A 15,034-nucleotide genomic window follows, 5' to 3' on the forward strand; every position below is an offset into this window, starting at 1 on the left:
TAATGTCCTTAGCTGTTACTTGATTTAAAATGACTAACTTAATTCTTTAAAATATAAGATGCATTTGCCTACACATTAATTTTTATTCCTATTAGTAATAAATATCCTTAAGTCAGATTTTGTTACTTAATTCCGAGTAATTTATTTTCTTTATCTAACAATGTGAAATGGTAACTTCTCTGTTTAGACATTTTAATATTATTTAAGATATTTGAAACATCTCTGAAAGTATATGTCATTTTCTCTCAATACTGTATTGGTAACATAAATGATGTTAAAGAAATGTTTCTAAATATATTAAAGCGAATGGGAATGTAATTACAAATATATACAAGTATGGAATATCAAGCATTTATTTAATTTATTCATGCATATAGTTTATGTTTTGAAGAATTATTGAACAAAACTTAGATGCTATACAAGTTTTTCTAAGCAAATTCCATTTCTAGGATTTGTAACTAGGTCTGTGGACATTTCTGGCCTCCTGAAAATTTTTTACCATTTTTTCAAAATTATTGAGTAAATTTATGGGCACTTTCAGTTAAATAAAAATATACTTCATTCAGAAATGCTGGAAAAGAAAGATATTTAACTGCTTTTTAAAAAGTATTAATGAATTATTTTTAAAATATCAAATTCACTATTTTTAAGGATCCCCGTTCATGTTCAACTTTCATGTAAAAAATAATGCTAGAGTTTAGCTTGAAATAATGGCCTAATTTTTTCCTCCTTGGCAAGATAATTTTAGAGACTGAAAAAGCACAAAATAAATCTCCTTCCAGACTTGATTCCTTTGTCAAGACTTTAGAAGCAGACAGAGATTACTATAAGAGTGAAGTTCAGAATTTGAGAAAGATGATCAGAAGTAGATCTAAAAGTCCAAGACGCCCATCTCCATCTGCCCGGGTAGGTTTTGGAAACTTAGAAGTATTTTGGAGTTTGTTGCTCAAACACTGATTTTTATTCTTTGATTTACCTAATCTGGAAATAATTCATATTGATTGACATGAATTGACATGAATTGCTATCTCAAAGAGGTTGAGAGACAAAGGTCTCTTTGATGGACAGTGGACCTTCGAAATTGGTTCTTTATCTCCAGCTTTAGTAGTGGTTGGGAAGTAATCAGGCAAATGTGGAGCAATTTGGGATGAAGCTGTTTAAAAGAAGTGATTTTTTAGCTTTTTTTTTTCATCATTTTCTTTCATTATATATTTATGTTTAAGTAGATTGTATACTGCCATCAGTAGCACTTTCTGTTAGTACCACATGTCAAAGAAGAATTTTGAATTTATTATATAATAATTTTAGGGTACAAACTGTGATGTAGAGCTTTTGAAGACAACAAGAGACCGTGAAGAACTTAAATGCATGCTGGAAAAATATGAGCGTCATTTGGCAGAAATTCAGGGTAATGTCAAAGTCCTTACATCTGAGAGAGACAAGACCTTTCTTCTTTATGAACAGGTAAACATTTATAAGTAAACAATATACAAATAATAACAGTTAATTCTAGAGATAGATAGTTCTTTATGCTTAAATCTGCAAATCAAATTAATTTAACATTTGGCAATTGCCTTTATTCTTAAGATATTCTTAATGAAATGTAATATATTTCCGATACAACAAGTGAATGTGTACACACACACATGTCATCCCCATACCCCAAAGAAGTCATATATATGTATAGGAATAGTTGGAATAAGAAATGGAGAAGATGTTAAAAGAGCAAATATGGTGAGTTCAAAGTAGATTTAGGTTTGAGGGTTAAAAAAATACTAATTTTGATGTTCTGTCAATCACTTTAGGAGCTGCCATATAATTTGTTTAATTTCAGAGAGTAAAATTTGTTTGTAGTTTATCTCTATTTTTTAGCTTAAAATTTTATAACCCTTAGTAATCCATTAGCTTCTTTATTCAACAAACATTAAACCCTATAAATCACCAACATAATTTTAAAATATCAAATTTTATTAAAATATCAAATATCAAAATTTTATTTACAGCAATTTTGTGCAGGGTTCTGGACTCGTCACTCTAAGAAAAAATGACAGGGCACAGACACTGCTTTCTATGTTTGCAGTCTAGTTGAGGAGATAAAATATATTGTCTTGTATTTTTTTTGGTACTTTAGCATAGTCTGTAAGATACTGTAAAAATAGAAAAAGTGGTATTTTTAGATATGGTGATCGAGGAAATCCTTGGTAGACTGGTGGAATTTGAGTCCTGAGGGGTGAGTGGGGTTTCTGTTATCTTGAAAGGAGGAACATTTCAAGCTAGAGAATGGTGTGAGGCAAAGGATAAAGGCAGGAAAAATCAGCAGGTAAATGGATCAGTTTAAGACTGGAATCAAAGGTGTGTGTCACTGGGGAAAGGGGGATCTAAAGTTTGAGAGGTTGTTGGGAGGAGAGCAAGGGATTGCACTCCTGCCAGGCCCATAATCCGATAATCTGCTGCTTCTGTCACAGCTGTTCAACTCTGTTGTATTCCTGTGAAAGCAGCTGTAGACAACATAAATGAATGAGTTGGCCATGTTACAATATAACTTCATTTATCCTTTACCAGGGGTTTATACTTTGCTTTATAAGCAATGGGTAGTCTATTTTATTTTAAGGCAGAAGAAATATGACAAAAGCCACATTTTTACAATTTTAACTTGGTAACAATTTTATATTATTCCTTATATAACCTTTTCATGTTATCTTCTTATATATAAGAATTTCTCCTTGAAGAGAATGGGAGGAGGGAGGAACCATGGACTTTTTTTTATCCCCTCTGAGAATTTTTATAGTTTATTTTAGCCGAACTGACGACAATGCCAGGGAGCAAGATCTTAAATGCTCTGCAGAAGACAGTTTTGCACCCCTTTAATGCACTTGAAATTAAGGAGGGAAGATTACATGGAGGTGAGGAAAGTGGGTTAGGGATTGGATTACAGGATAGTTAACAAGACATGTGCTCTCTTGAGGGTAGTTACACTTATTTCAAAGATGTGTTAACCTAGGTGCACAGAAACAAAGGACAGAGATTACTTAAGGCAAAAATAAACCTTTTACTAAAAAGTTGTATGCCTGGGGTGTGATTACCCACCATGACCTGCCCAGTGAGGAATTTATGAACAGATTACCCTGTGAGATGAGTTTCTATAGAACCCATTTTTTTGTCCACAGTTCCTTCTTTGGGTCATAAATTAATCCAAAGTATGGGTTGATGACCAACCTCACAGTGTGAGGACGGTTCATCCCTAGGAAGTCTCTAGGAAGACCTTATCTGTTGACCACTGGGGATGGGGCAATACTGTAACCACGGGATCTAAGTTGAGGCTGAATTTTCTGAAAATGAGAGGGAAAGTAAGTGGAAAACAGTCAGGTTTTACGGCCTTCATTGTGAAAAAACTCTCTGGATCATTTCTGTTCTGTGAACGATCATGATCTAAGTTTTTCTTTCTGTTTCATTTTTCTGTATCAAATATCTGCTATAACAGCTACATAAACCATGAAGAGTATTAACAGTTATCTTATACATGTTCAGTAATCATGAACAGTTGGACTATATAGAAAAACCCAAAGAACAAATATCACTATTATGATGATTAATTGCAGACAGAGCCATGGGCTCTTTAAAAGGCTGTTGTAGTGGTCTGTGCATGAGCCATGAAGGGACTAAGCTAGGGTGCTATCAGTGGAAATTATAGGGACAGATGCAAAGGACACTCTAAAGGAAGAATTGGCAAGACTTGATTAAGCAAAAAATGAGGGATGGATGGACATTACTGAAGTTCTGTTTTGAGTGGCTGAAGAATTGTGGTAGTCTGCTGGCTGGAAAATTACTGCTTAGCTATCGCCCATGGGAACATAGGCTATCGCCTATGGGAACATAACATTCCAACAATAAGCTTTCTGCTTCTGTACCCCCGCTTGCACAACTGACCTGTGGGTTGACAGGTAGTGAATAGGAGAAAAATAGACCTTTGTGTTTAAGACAGAATGAGGAATGGGATTTAGGGCTTAAAAATCCTGTACCTCTACATTTCGGGGCTACTTAATTTGGGGTCTGCGTACCCCTGGCAGACCCAGCTGGCTGAATAAAGAGTGTGTTTCCTATAACTCACTGATTTCTGGTGGTCCTGTGTCTTTCGGGGGCTGGCAGCTACAACAGTAGTAGAAGAAGAAATAAGAGAGTCACACAATTTGAGAGAAAAGACTTTGGTTTCAGACAGATGGAGGAAGACGATAGCACATCCAGGTTGTGATTGCCCTTAGGCAGTAAGCATTGTGGGACTGGGGTGGGGAGAAAGGCAAGAGCTGATTGTATAGTTTTAGAAGTCATCTCCTTAGAGTGAGTTTTGAGCCTTCAGAGTAGATGAGGTCTCTGAAAGAGAGAGAAAGCTATAAAAAGAGACTCTTGGGATGTTTTCTTCCTTTGGGAGAGATTAGGAAGATAGGAAATTAAGGCAGAACAATGTTATAAGCCCAAGGAAGAAAGGAATAAGAAGGAAGATGTTGAAAACAATGTCAAATATTGCCAAAATATCAAGAACAGGAAATGAAAAAAGGCCATTGGATTTGGTGAGGTAGTTGAAATTCTGCTGAGGGTGGATGTGGAGCCAGGTTACACTATGGTAAGAAAGTGGGTGGTAAGGAACAGGTCATGCGTACAGACCACAACACTTAAAAAAAGGGAAAAAGAGACATGGGATGGTAAATGGGCTGCAGGATTAAGTGACAGTTTTTCAATTTATGGGAGCCCTGTCCATGGTTGAAGGCAGGGTTGAGAAAGAGCCAGTGGAGAGGCTTTTATTCAAAGTAAGAGAAAATGATTATAATTGAGTCAGGGATAACTTAGATGACTTCGATAACTTATATACAGGAGTTGAGGTTCAGGATTCCAATAAAGGCTTAACTGTGGAATTTAGGAAGTTAATATAGGTTCCTCAGATTTGGAGGCTAGCTGAATAAATAGTGATCAAAATCAAGATGAAGGAAGATGAAAGACTTAAGCCACAAAGTAAAATATGCAGTCATCTGCAGGTGTAGAACAGATTTGAATAGGTGTTTAGATAGTATGTTGAGTTGTCAGTAAGGATTGGTGAGCCTTTCCGTCAGGGTAAAAGTAGCTAGGACATGATTGTGGCCTATACATTTATGTAGCAAAGACTGGAACACTGATGATATTTATTAAGTCAGTATTCTACTTGAATTGTGCTGAATTTAAATTTATATCACAAAGTGAATGGTCCATACTATATATATTTCTTAGTAAAATATTCTCTCTCATCGACTGCCTTCAAAGTAGTTTCAGAAATTTTGGCAAAGATATTGTAAATCAAACTTTTATTTGTGTACATTCACTTGCATTTTAGGGGCATCATTTGCATTTATTTGTATAAACTCATTAAAAATTATACCATTATCTTGCTGCATACATGTTAATATAGGCTTGAATTTTAACTGGTTAGATATAAGACATAACTCTATATTTATGTCTGTTACAAAGCTTATTAAGTACCAGTCTATCTATGTATTTAAATAATAGGCGCAGGAAGAAATTGCCCGACTTCGACGAGAAATGATGAAAAGCTGTAAGTCTCCTAAGTCAACAACAGCACATGCCATCCTCCGGCGGGTGGAGACTGAAAGAGATGTGGCCTTCACTGATTTACGAAGGATGACCACAGAACGAGATAGTCTGAGGGAAAGACTAAAGGTTTGTAATAGCTGTTTTTATGTGAACATATGTTAAACACAATGCAGTGACATTGAAAACACTTTGTTTTGTTTTTGTTTTTTTAACCAGATTGCCCAAGAGACAGCATTTAATGAGAAGGCTCACTTGGAACAAAGGATAGAGGAGCTGGAATGTACAGTTCATAATGTAAAGAAAAATCACTTTTATGCTTTTGTCCATAAACTGTCAGTAGCTTCCCCCTTTCCCCTTTTCTGTGTTCAGAGAACTTCTTTTGCTTTTCTAAGATAGTGTTTGTAATCCTAAAATATTTAAGATGGAATGTATGGAGTAAATTGTCATTTTTTTCATTGTTTATTTCCTTCTAAAACATGTGAGTGAAGTCTTTTATGTTCAGTTGAGAAGTGTGGTTTTTTTTAAAAAAAAAAAAAGACATTAGAGATAATTCTCAGGGATTTTAGCAACTTTCTCATCTCCCTGTTTCATCGAAGATAACATTGCCAGATACAGTTAAACTGCCTTATTCTACCTAAAGAGTAAGTAGAGAAGAGAAAATTTTGATTAAATGAAAATTAATGAGAAAAAGATATTTAAAATGAAGTTAAAGTGTGAAGCATCATATTTTTACAAAACAAGGATTTGAGATGCTATGAACATATGTTTGAGATGTTATGATTATGTAAACAGAATTAAGAGAACTTTCTATTCCAAATTTAATTTATATCTTAAATATATATTTATAAACTCATCTGTATTATGTTGTTAAAATGGGTAAAAACAGTAGATAGGAGAAAAACAATTTTTTCATACTCTCACTGTATATGTATAATTTATTACTGTTGAACAACAGATAATTTCTTTGCAAATAATAATGTGTACTGTAACCAAATTGGACCAGATTGAAAATGTAGGTGGACATTACTGTTCATATACCTGCCCCACCACACCTTGTCCGTCCCGCTTCTCAGTGTTCAGGTCTGATCTGATTCTCTTAGCATGTAAATCTTGTCACTTGCCAGTTTGTACAAGTGGGTGTTACTTTAGGACGATCACTAAGGCTTTTTCAGTGACATTAGTAACCTTGTCATTCTACTTGTATAGCTTGATGATGAACGTTTGGAGCAAATGTCAAATATGACTTTGATGAAGGAAACCATAACCACTGTGGAAAAAGAAATGAAATCACTAGCAAGAAAGGCAATGGATACGGAAAGTGAACTTGGCAGACAAAAAGCAGAGAATAATTCTTTGAGGTAAATTAAATTGCCTTTGAACAACTAATAGTTTATTACAAATAGCTCTGCTTTTTGTAGTGTATTTTATAATGATAGTTAAATTATTTGTTGACTTTAATTTCTGAGAGGATTATTATGGAGCAGTTGTGGAAACCTCAGTACATATTAAGTGATTTTCCCAAGATTGATCACAGACTGGAAATGCCACACTTAACCAGGAATCAAATGTTTAGTCATCTTAACCTTACATGTGCAGAATGCCTCAATGTTTAACTGAAATTGCTTTTACAAAGCCTTTCCCAGAACAGAGCCTATTTGACTTTGGTGTTTGATCGTTAACTTACCTTTATAACTTAAATTATGTTCTGGCATTTGAACAGTGTAAGAAAGCACAAAGTACAGGTTGACGGTAACTTAGAAAAAAGGGTGGCTTAGAATATAATAAAAAGTCATAGCAGAGAAATGGGAGAGAAACATATAATGGGACTCCTGTTAATTGAATGTCAGGTACTATGTGTGTCCTTACATACTAGTACGGTAGCAGAAGAAATTTCAATAAAGCAGCCAACAGGCAGTAAATATAGGGGAATAAGTTTCTGAAGACATCCAGGCTAATGATTTTACTTTTAGTATCTGTTGATGTGAGAAATAGAGGTTCTACAGATTCAGTAAGGTTGAATTTCAGTGACTCTACAAATATTTGAAAAATAATAATTCATATGAGTGTGAAATATATTAAGTCTACAAATAATACTTGGTTCACATGTTAGTTCCCCTCTTTGGCTTTCAAGGGTCTGTGGTGCATACATTGGAATCATTTGTCAGGACAGATAATCACTCAAATTCTTTCCCTTCATGTACCTTTAAATTTCCTGCTTAAAAAGATATTGCAAGCTCGTGTAAAATAAAAATAATAACAACAACAAAGAAAACCTTTGAAAATAGAGAAAAGTATAAAGAAAATTAAATCACCTATGATTCCATAACTTAGGGAAAGTGATTATTAATGTGGATCTATTTCTAACCAGAAACATTTTTATCTGTGTGTATATAAGCTTTCTATGTAATTGACATCATCCTATATTAAGTTATATATTTGGCCAGTTTCTCTTAATTGTATACCATAAGCATTTTCCCATGTCATTAGATGTTCTTTGAAAGCATTTGAGTTTATTAAAATATTCTAACAGATAGATGTATAATAATTTGGAGGTTTTTTGTATATATTTGTTTTAACAGTATTATTAAAGTACAGTTGACATACATGCAGTAAACTGCACATAGTTTAAAGTGTTCACTTTGGTAAGTTTTGACATTAGTGCGTACCTGTAAAACCATCACCACAATCAGGATGGTGGTCCTATCCATCACTCCCAAAGCTTCCTCATGCCCCCTCTCTGTAACCTCCCCATACCCTGCCAGTCCCCAGGCAACCACTGACTTGCTTTCTGTCATAGAGATTTGTTTGAATTTTCTAAAATGTTATATAAGTGAAATCATATAGTATATATTCTTTCGTGTGGCTGTTTTCATTTACCATAGTTATTTTGAAATTTATCCATGTTGTCACATATAATCAAGAGTTTATTCCTTTTTATCTCTGAGTAGTATTCCATTGTATAGATATACATTTCAGTTGTTTCCAGTTTGGGGTTGTACCAAATAAAACTGTCGTGAATGTTCTTATGTGAGTCTTTGTATGGACATGTGCATTTCTCTTGGAAAATACCTAACGGTAGAGTGACTGAGTCATCTGATGGGTGTATGTTGAACTTTTGAAAAAAACCATTAAACTGTTTTCCAAAGTGGTTGTACTGTTTTATTTTATGTTGGCACTAGCAGTGTATAGGTGGTCCAGTTGTTACATATTCTCACCAACACTTGGGGTGCAGTATCTTTTTAATTTTAGCTATTCTGATAGGTGTGTATTATGGTTTTAATATGCCTTCCCCAATGCCTAATTATTTCAAACATCTATCTGTTCATGTACTTACGTGCCATACATGTTTCTTCTTTGGTGTCTATTCAGATCTTTTGCACATTCTTCCTGAGTTGTTTATATTATTATCATTAAGTTGTAAAAATCTTTTCTGTATTCTAGATACAAATCCTTTGTTAGGTATATGTTTTACAAATATTTTCTCCCAGTCTGGCTTGCCTTTTTATTTTCTTAACAGTATATTTTAAAGAGCAAATGTTCTTGATTTTGATTAAGTGAAATTTATTGATTTAAAAATTTTTATATACAGCTTTTTGTTTTCTTTTAAAGAAATTGTTGTCAAGCCTAAGGTCACTGAGATTTTTCTCCCATGTTTTCTTCTAGCAGTTTTATAGTTTTAGTACTTATATTTAAATCCAGGATCCATTTCAAGTTAATTTTTGTGTATAGTACTAGGTATAAATCAAAGTTCACTTTTTTTTGCATATGGATATCCAGTTGTTCCAACACCATTTGTTGAAAAACTATCCTTTCTACATTGAATTGTTTCCCATCTTTTTAGAAAGTCAGTTGTCCATATATGTGTAGGTCTACTTCTTAGTTATCTGTTTTGTTGAGAAGATCTATTATGTATCTTGAGGCCAATACAACACTCCTGATTAAGTGTTCAAATTAGGTAGTGTTAGTTCTCCAACTTGGTGCTTTCTCAAAGTTGTTTTGGTTATTCTAGTTCCTTTGCATTTTATTTTGATTTTAGAATCAGCTTTGCAACGTGTACCAAAAAAGCCTCCTTGAGAATTTGATTGGAATTGGGGGAAAATGGTATCTAAAAATTACCAAGTGTTCCCACTCACTGAACACAGTATGTCTCTCTCCATTTCTTAGGTCTTTAATTTCTCTCAGAATGTTTTGTAGTTTTTAGTGTGTAGATTTGTACTTCTTTTGTCAGATTTTTCCCTATGTAGTTCCTATTTTTTGATTCTGTTGTAAATGGAATTTTAAAATGTCACTTTCTGAATGTTTATTGCTTATATATGAAAATACAATTGTTTTTAAAAATAAACTTTGTATTTTAGAAGTTTTAGATTTACAGAAGAATGACAAAGATAGTGCAGAGTTCCTACATCTCTCATACTCAGTTTCCTGTTATTAACATCTTACATTAGTATGGTACATTTGTTACAATTAATGAATTGATATCGATACATTATTATTGACTAAAGTCCATACTTCATTCAGATTTCCTTAGTTTTTCCCTAATGTCCTTTTTCTGTTCCAGGATCCCATCCAGGACACCACATTACATTTAGTTGTCATGTCTCCTTAGGCTTCTCTTGGCTATGACAGTCTCAGACTTTCCTTGTTTTTGATGACCTTGACAGTTTTGAGGAGTACTGATCAGGTATTTTGTAGAATGTCTTTCAACTGGGATTTGTCTGATGTTTTTCTCATGATTAGACTGGGTAATATGTTTTTGAGAGAAAGCACAGAGGTAAAGTGCTATTTTAGGTACATATATCCAGAGTATCATGGGTTTATACTATTAGTATGATTTATCACTGTTGATTTTGACTTTGGTCACCTGGCTGAGATAATGTTTGCCTTTTCCAGAATGTCATATAATTGAAATTATACAGTATATAGCCTTTTCAGATTGGCTTCTCTCACTTAGCAATTTGCATTTAAGGTTCATCTATGTCTTTTCATAACTTGAGATCTCATTTCTTGAGTAATATTCTATCATATGTATGTACCATAATGTGTTTATCCGTTCACCTATTGAAGGACATCTTGTTGCTTCCAGTTTTTGTTATTATGAATAAAGCTGCTATGAACTTTCATGTGCAGGTTTTTGTGTTGACATAAGTTTTCAAATCAGTTCAGTAAATACCTTGGAGCATATAGTAAAACAATATTTAGCCTTATAAGAAACTGCCAAACTCTTTTCCAAGGTGGTTGTACCATTTTGCATTTCTACCAGCAATGAATGAGAGTTTCTGTTGTTCCATATCCTTGTCAGCATTTGGTATTATCAGATTTTTGTATTTTAGCCATTATTGTAGGTGTATTGCCATAGCACATTGCTTTAATTTGCAATTCTCTAATGATAAATGATGTGGAACATCTTTTCATATGCTTGTTTGCCATCTGTGTGTCTTTGGTGTTGTGTCCTGTTTAGAACTGTTGCTCATTTTTCAGTTGTTTGTCTGCTTATTATTTTAAGAATTCCTTGTATATTTTGGATACATATTCTTATCAGATACGCGTTTTGCAAATATGTATTCTCCCAGTCTGTGCCTTGTCTTTTCATTCTTTTAACGGCTTCTTTTGCAGAGCAGAAATTTGAAATTTCAATAAATTTCAACTTGCCAACTTTTTCTTTCATAGATTGTCTTAGGTGTTGTATTTAAAAACTCATCACTAAACTCAAGAACACATATTTTTATCCTTTGTTTTCTTCTAGCAGTTATATAGTTTCGCATTTTATACTTAGAATCAGTGATCTATGTTGAGTTAATTTTTATAAAAGATATAAAGTCTATATTTAGATTCCCTTAATTTGCATATGGGTGTCCAAGAGATGTTCCAGCTCCATTCTTCTCTGTTGTCTTTGCTCCTTTGCCAGAGATCTGTTGCCTGCATTTGTATGGGCCTATTTCTGGGCTCTCTATTCTGTTTCATTGATCTATTTTGTTTATTTTGGTTTTGTTTTGTTTTGTTTTGTTTTGTTTTGTTTTGTTTTGTTTTTACCAAATCATGCTGTCTTGATTGCTATTACTTTACAGTAAGTCTTGAAATTGGATAATGTGAATCCTCTAACTTTGTCTTCTTCAATATTATATTAGCTATTCTAGGTCTTTTGCCTTTCCATGTAAACTTTAGAGTCAGTTTGTTGATGTCTATATAATGGCTTTCTGGGATTTCAGTTGGGTATGCATTGAATCTTTAAGTCAAGTTTGGAAGAACTGACATCTTATCAATATGGAGTGTTTCAGTCCATGAACGTGGAATATTTCTCCATTTATTTAGATCTTTGATTTCTTTCATCAGTGTTTTGCAGCTCTCTGCATATAGATACTGTACATTCATTTTCAAAATTTCTAGATCATTATTACTTCAAATATTTTTTATGCTCCTGTTCTCTTCTTTTTTCTCCTTCCGGTATTTCAATTATCCCACAGTTCTTGAATGTTTTGTTCTTTTTTTTTTTTTTTTTCCAGTTTGGAAAGTTTTTATTGACCTATCTTCAAGCGTAAAGATTTATACTTTACTGTGACCAGTCTACTAATGAATCCATCAAGGGCATTCTTCATTTTTGTCACAGTATTTTTTTTTCTAGCATTTCCTTCTGATGAGCATACCTTATTTGTGACTCCCTGATTTGCCTTTCTTTTCAGATTTTGGGGTGGCAATTTGCCCTGCAACTTACTACCCTGATGATTTCATGAAAAGTCTTTGATTTGCAGTTTAATCATCATTTTCTTGTTGTAACAATGGGAATGATGTCTTTGCAGCTCTTTACATTTCAGGGCTAAAACCATCATAATTTATTTTTATATATTTATCTTGTATTCTGCAACCTTACTGAATTTACCTTTTAGATCTAGTAGCCCTTTTGTAGATTCCATTTAATTTTCTATATAGACAGTTCATCTGCAAATAAAGATATTTTAGTTGTTCAATCTTCATGCTTTTTGTTCTTTTTCTTGCTTTGTCTCACTGTCTAGAACATCAAGCACAATGTTAAATGGAAATGGTGAAGTGGACATCCTTGTCTTTTTTCATATTTAAGGGGAAAGCATTCAGACTGTCAACAATTAGAGATATTAGCTGTAAATTTTTCAAAGTTGTCTTCTATCAGGTTGAAGAAGTTTCTTTCTATTCCTGGATTACTGAAGTTTTGTTTGTTTTTTGGTTTTTGGTTTGTTTTTTTGTTTTTTTCCAGGAATGGATGTGCTTTGTCAAATCAGTTAGAGTGTATTATACTTTTCATAGATTTCTGGTCTCAGTTAACTACTTTAAGATATTTATATCTATATTTATATTTAAGATTAGCCAACAATTTGCCTTTCTCGGGGCTGTTTTAAATCAGATTTTGGTATCAAGATAATGTAAACCTTATGATAATAGTCTTTCCAAATTATTTTGTCTTCTTTCAATATCTAGAAGAATTTCTATAATATTGGAATTTTAGTACTTGCCAGTGAAGCCATTTGGGTATCAACATTTCTTTGAGGGATTTTATTTTCTTTAATAGATAAAGTAAGAATTAGAAATTTCTTCTTATTCCAGTCAGTTTCTGTTTTTTTGAGGCATTTGTCCATTTTCTCTAAATTTTAAAACATTTTTAGGATAATGTTTATAATACCTTTCAATTTTTTAATGTTCACATAATCTGTAGTGATTTCTTCGTTTTCTAGTTTATTGTTTTTAATTATCTCTTCAAAAGGCCAACTTTTTGCTTTGGTGATCTTCCCTAATATTCATTTTACTATTTCATTAGCTTTCGTTCTTTATTATTTCCTTCTATTTTCTTTAGATTTACTATCTTTTCTAATTTTTTCAGATGAATGCTTACATTTTTACTTTTCAGGCTTTTTTCTGACATAAACACTTAAGGCCATACATTTTCTTTAAAATATTTGTATCCTACAAGTTTTGTTATCTACTTTCTACTTTATGAAATATTTTCTGAATTCCATTATGACTTCTTATTTGATCCATTATGATTTTAAATATCCAGAAACAATGAATTTTTATTTATACTTTTGTGATTGATTTCTTAATTAAATTGTTTTTCAGAACATACTATTAGAGTTCAGATTTCTGAAATTTGTTGTCTTCTACTTTTATGGTCAATTTTTGGTAATGATCTGTATACTTGAGAAATTGTAAATTCTGAAATAGTTGGGTACAGTGGTTTATATTTGTCCCTTAGTTCAAATTTGTAATCATGTTATTCAGATGTTCTATATTTATACTAAATTTTGTTACTCATTTACAGGAATTTCATGGAAACTGTTGTCTAAACTTCTGGCTCTAATGTCTCACTTTTTGTTCTCTCTTGAGCCTACTGTAATCTGCCTCTCTCCCCCACCATTCTATCAAACCTTTTCCCAAGGTAATATTTATTTTCATTTTACTCAATTTGATGATCAATCTTCAGTCTTCAGTTGATCGACTGTGCTCTCCCTACCAATTTAAAGACTTTCTTCATTTCACATCTGACATACCATGCTCATTCAATTTTTTTAAATCTTTGGCTGTCCTAGCTTAGTCTCTTCTGCTACTTCCTTCTCATCTCCATGATCTCCAATTATTGGATGTCCCTGAGCTCAGTCTTTAGACCTCTTCTCTTTTGTATCTATGCTCATCCCTCAGTGATCTCATCCAGTCTCATGTATTTACTCTTGACTCTGAAATGTATGTCAAGCCTGGAATTCTCTCTTGAACTTCAAATTTGAATGTCCAACTACCTCTTTTTCATCTTCACTATGATGTCTAATATATATTTCAAAGTTAGCATTTCAAAACCTCAGTTTCTGCTATCCACTGCCCTTTACCCTCCAACACACTCAAATCTGTTCTCTTTCAGTCTTCACATCTCAGTAAATGGAAACTCCACTCATACAATTCTTGGTCTGAAACCTGGAAGTGACCCACAGTTTTTCTTTTTATACACCCATATCCAATCCAGTTGATTCTGTCTTTGAAGTGGGAATTATTTTTAACACTTTGATATTCTTCTACTGTCTTCTGACTTTCATTATTTCTGCTGAGAAGTCAGTGTAAATTTATTTTTTAAAGATCAGTATCTTATACTTTATAATACACTTACATTTATCATAGGTTTCATATTGACATATATAAAAGGCAAAGAATTATAAAGAACCTGCTTAAAGAGCTATATAATCCAACTACATTCAATATAGTTAAAATACTGTTTTCCATTTTGTCACTTGATGGAAAAAATTATAAATTTTATTTCACATGTAAACTCCACTTATTAGAAGTTGAGTCAAGAGCATAGTTCTGCACATGTCTAGATTTCTATATCTGTAAACTGAGTATAGTGTTTCAGGCCAAATCAGCCAAAAAGAAATGCATCCATTGCTGTTTAGGTTTTACTGCTGATAAAGAACAAAATCCCCAGGATTTCAAAACTGGTACTCATTGT

General features: G+C 33.0%; 1 protein-coding gene across 9 annotated transcripts in view; it reads left to right on the forward strand.

Moving 5' to 3' along the window:
* TSGA10 (testis specific 10) overlaps positions 1–15,034 on the forward strand; it is a 99,496-nt gene that overhangs the window by 20,788 nt on the left and 63,674 nt on the right. For 5 of the 9 annotated variants that reach the window (XM_023524318.1, XM_023524321.1, XM_011381956.2 and 2 more), the window contains exons 5-9: positions 739–906; positions 1,309–1,464; positions 5,533–5,703; positions 5,794–5,871; positions 6,784–6,935. In XM_023524318.1, the coding sequence (XP_023380086.1) occupies positions 856–906; positions 1,309–1,464; positions 5,533–5,703; positions 5,794–5,871; positions 6,784–6,935 (608 nt within the window). In that variant the 5' untranslated portion in view covers positions 739–855. The remainder of the gene's footprint in view (positions 1–738; positions 907–1,308; positions 1,465–5,532; positions 5,704–5,793; positions 5,872–6,783; positions 6,936–15,034) is intronic. The other 4 variants (XM_011381957.2, XM_023524319.1, XM_023524314.1 and 1 more) reach the window with 2 other exon arrangements.

The sequence above is a fragment of the Pteropus vampyrus genome, unplaced genomic scaffold (assembly GCF_000151845.1).
Source record: "Pteropus vampyrus isolate Shadow unplaced genomic scaffold, Pvam_2.0 Scaffold461, whole genome shotgun sequence".
NCBI lineage: Eukaryota > Metazoa > Chordata > Mammalia > Chiroptera > Pteropodidae > Pteropus > Pteropus vampyrus.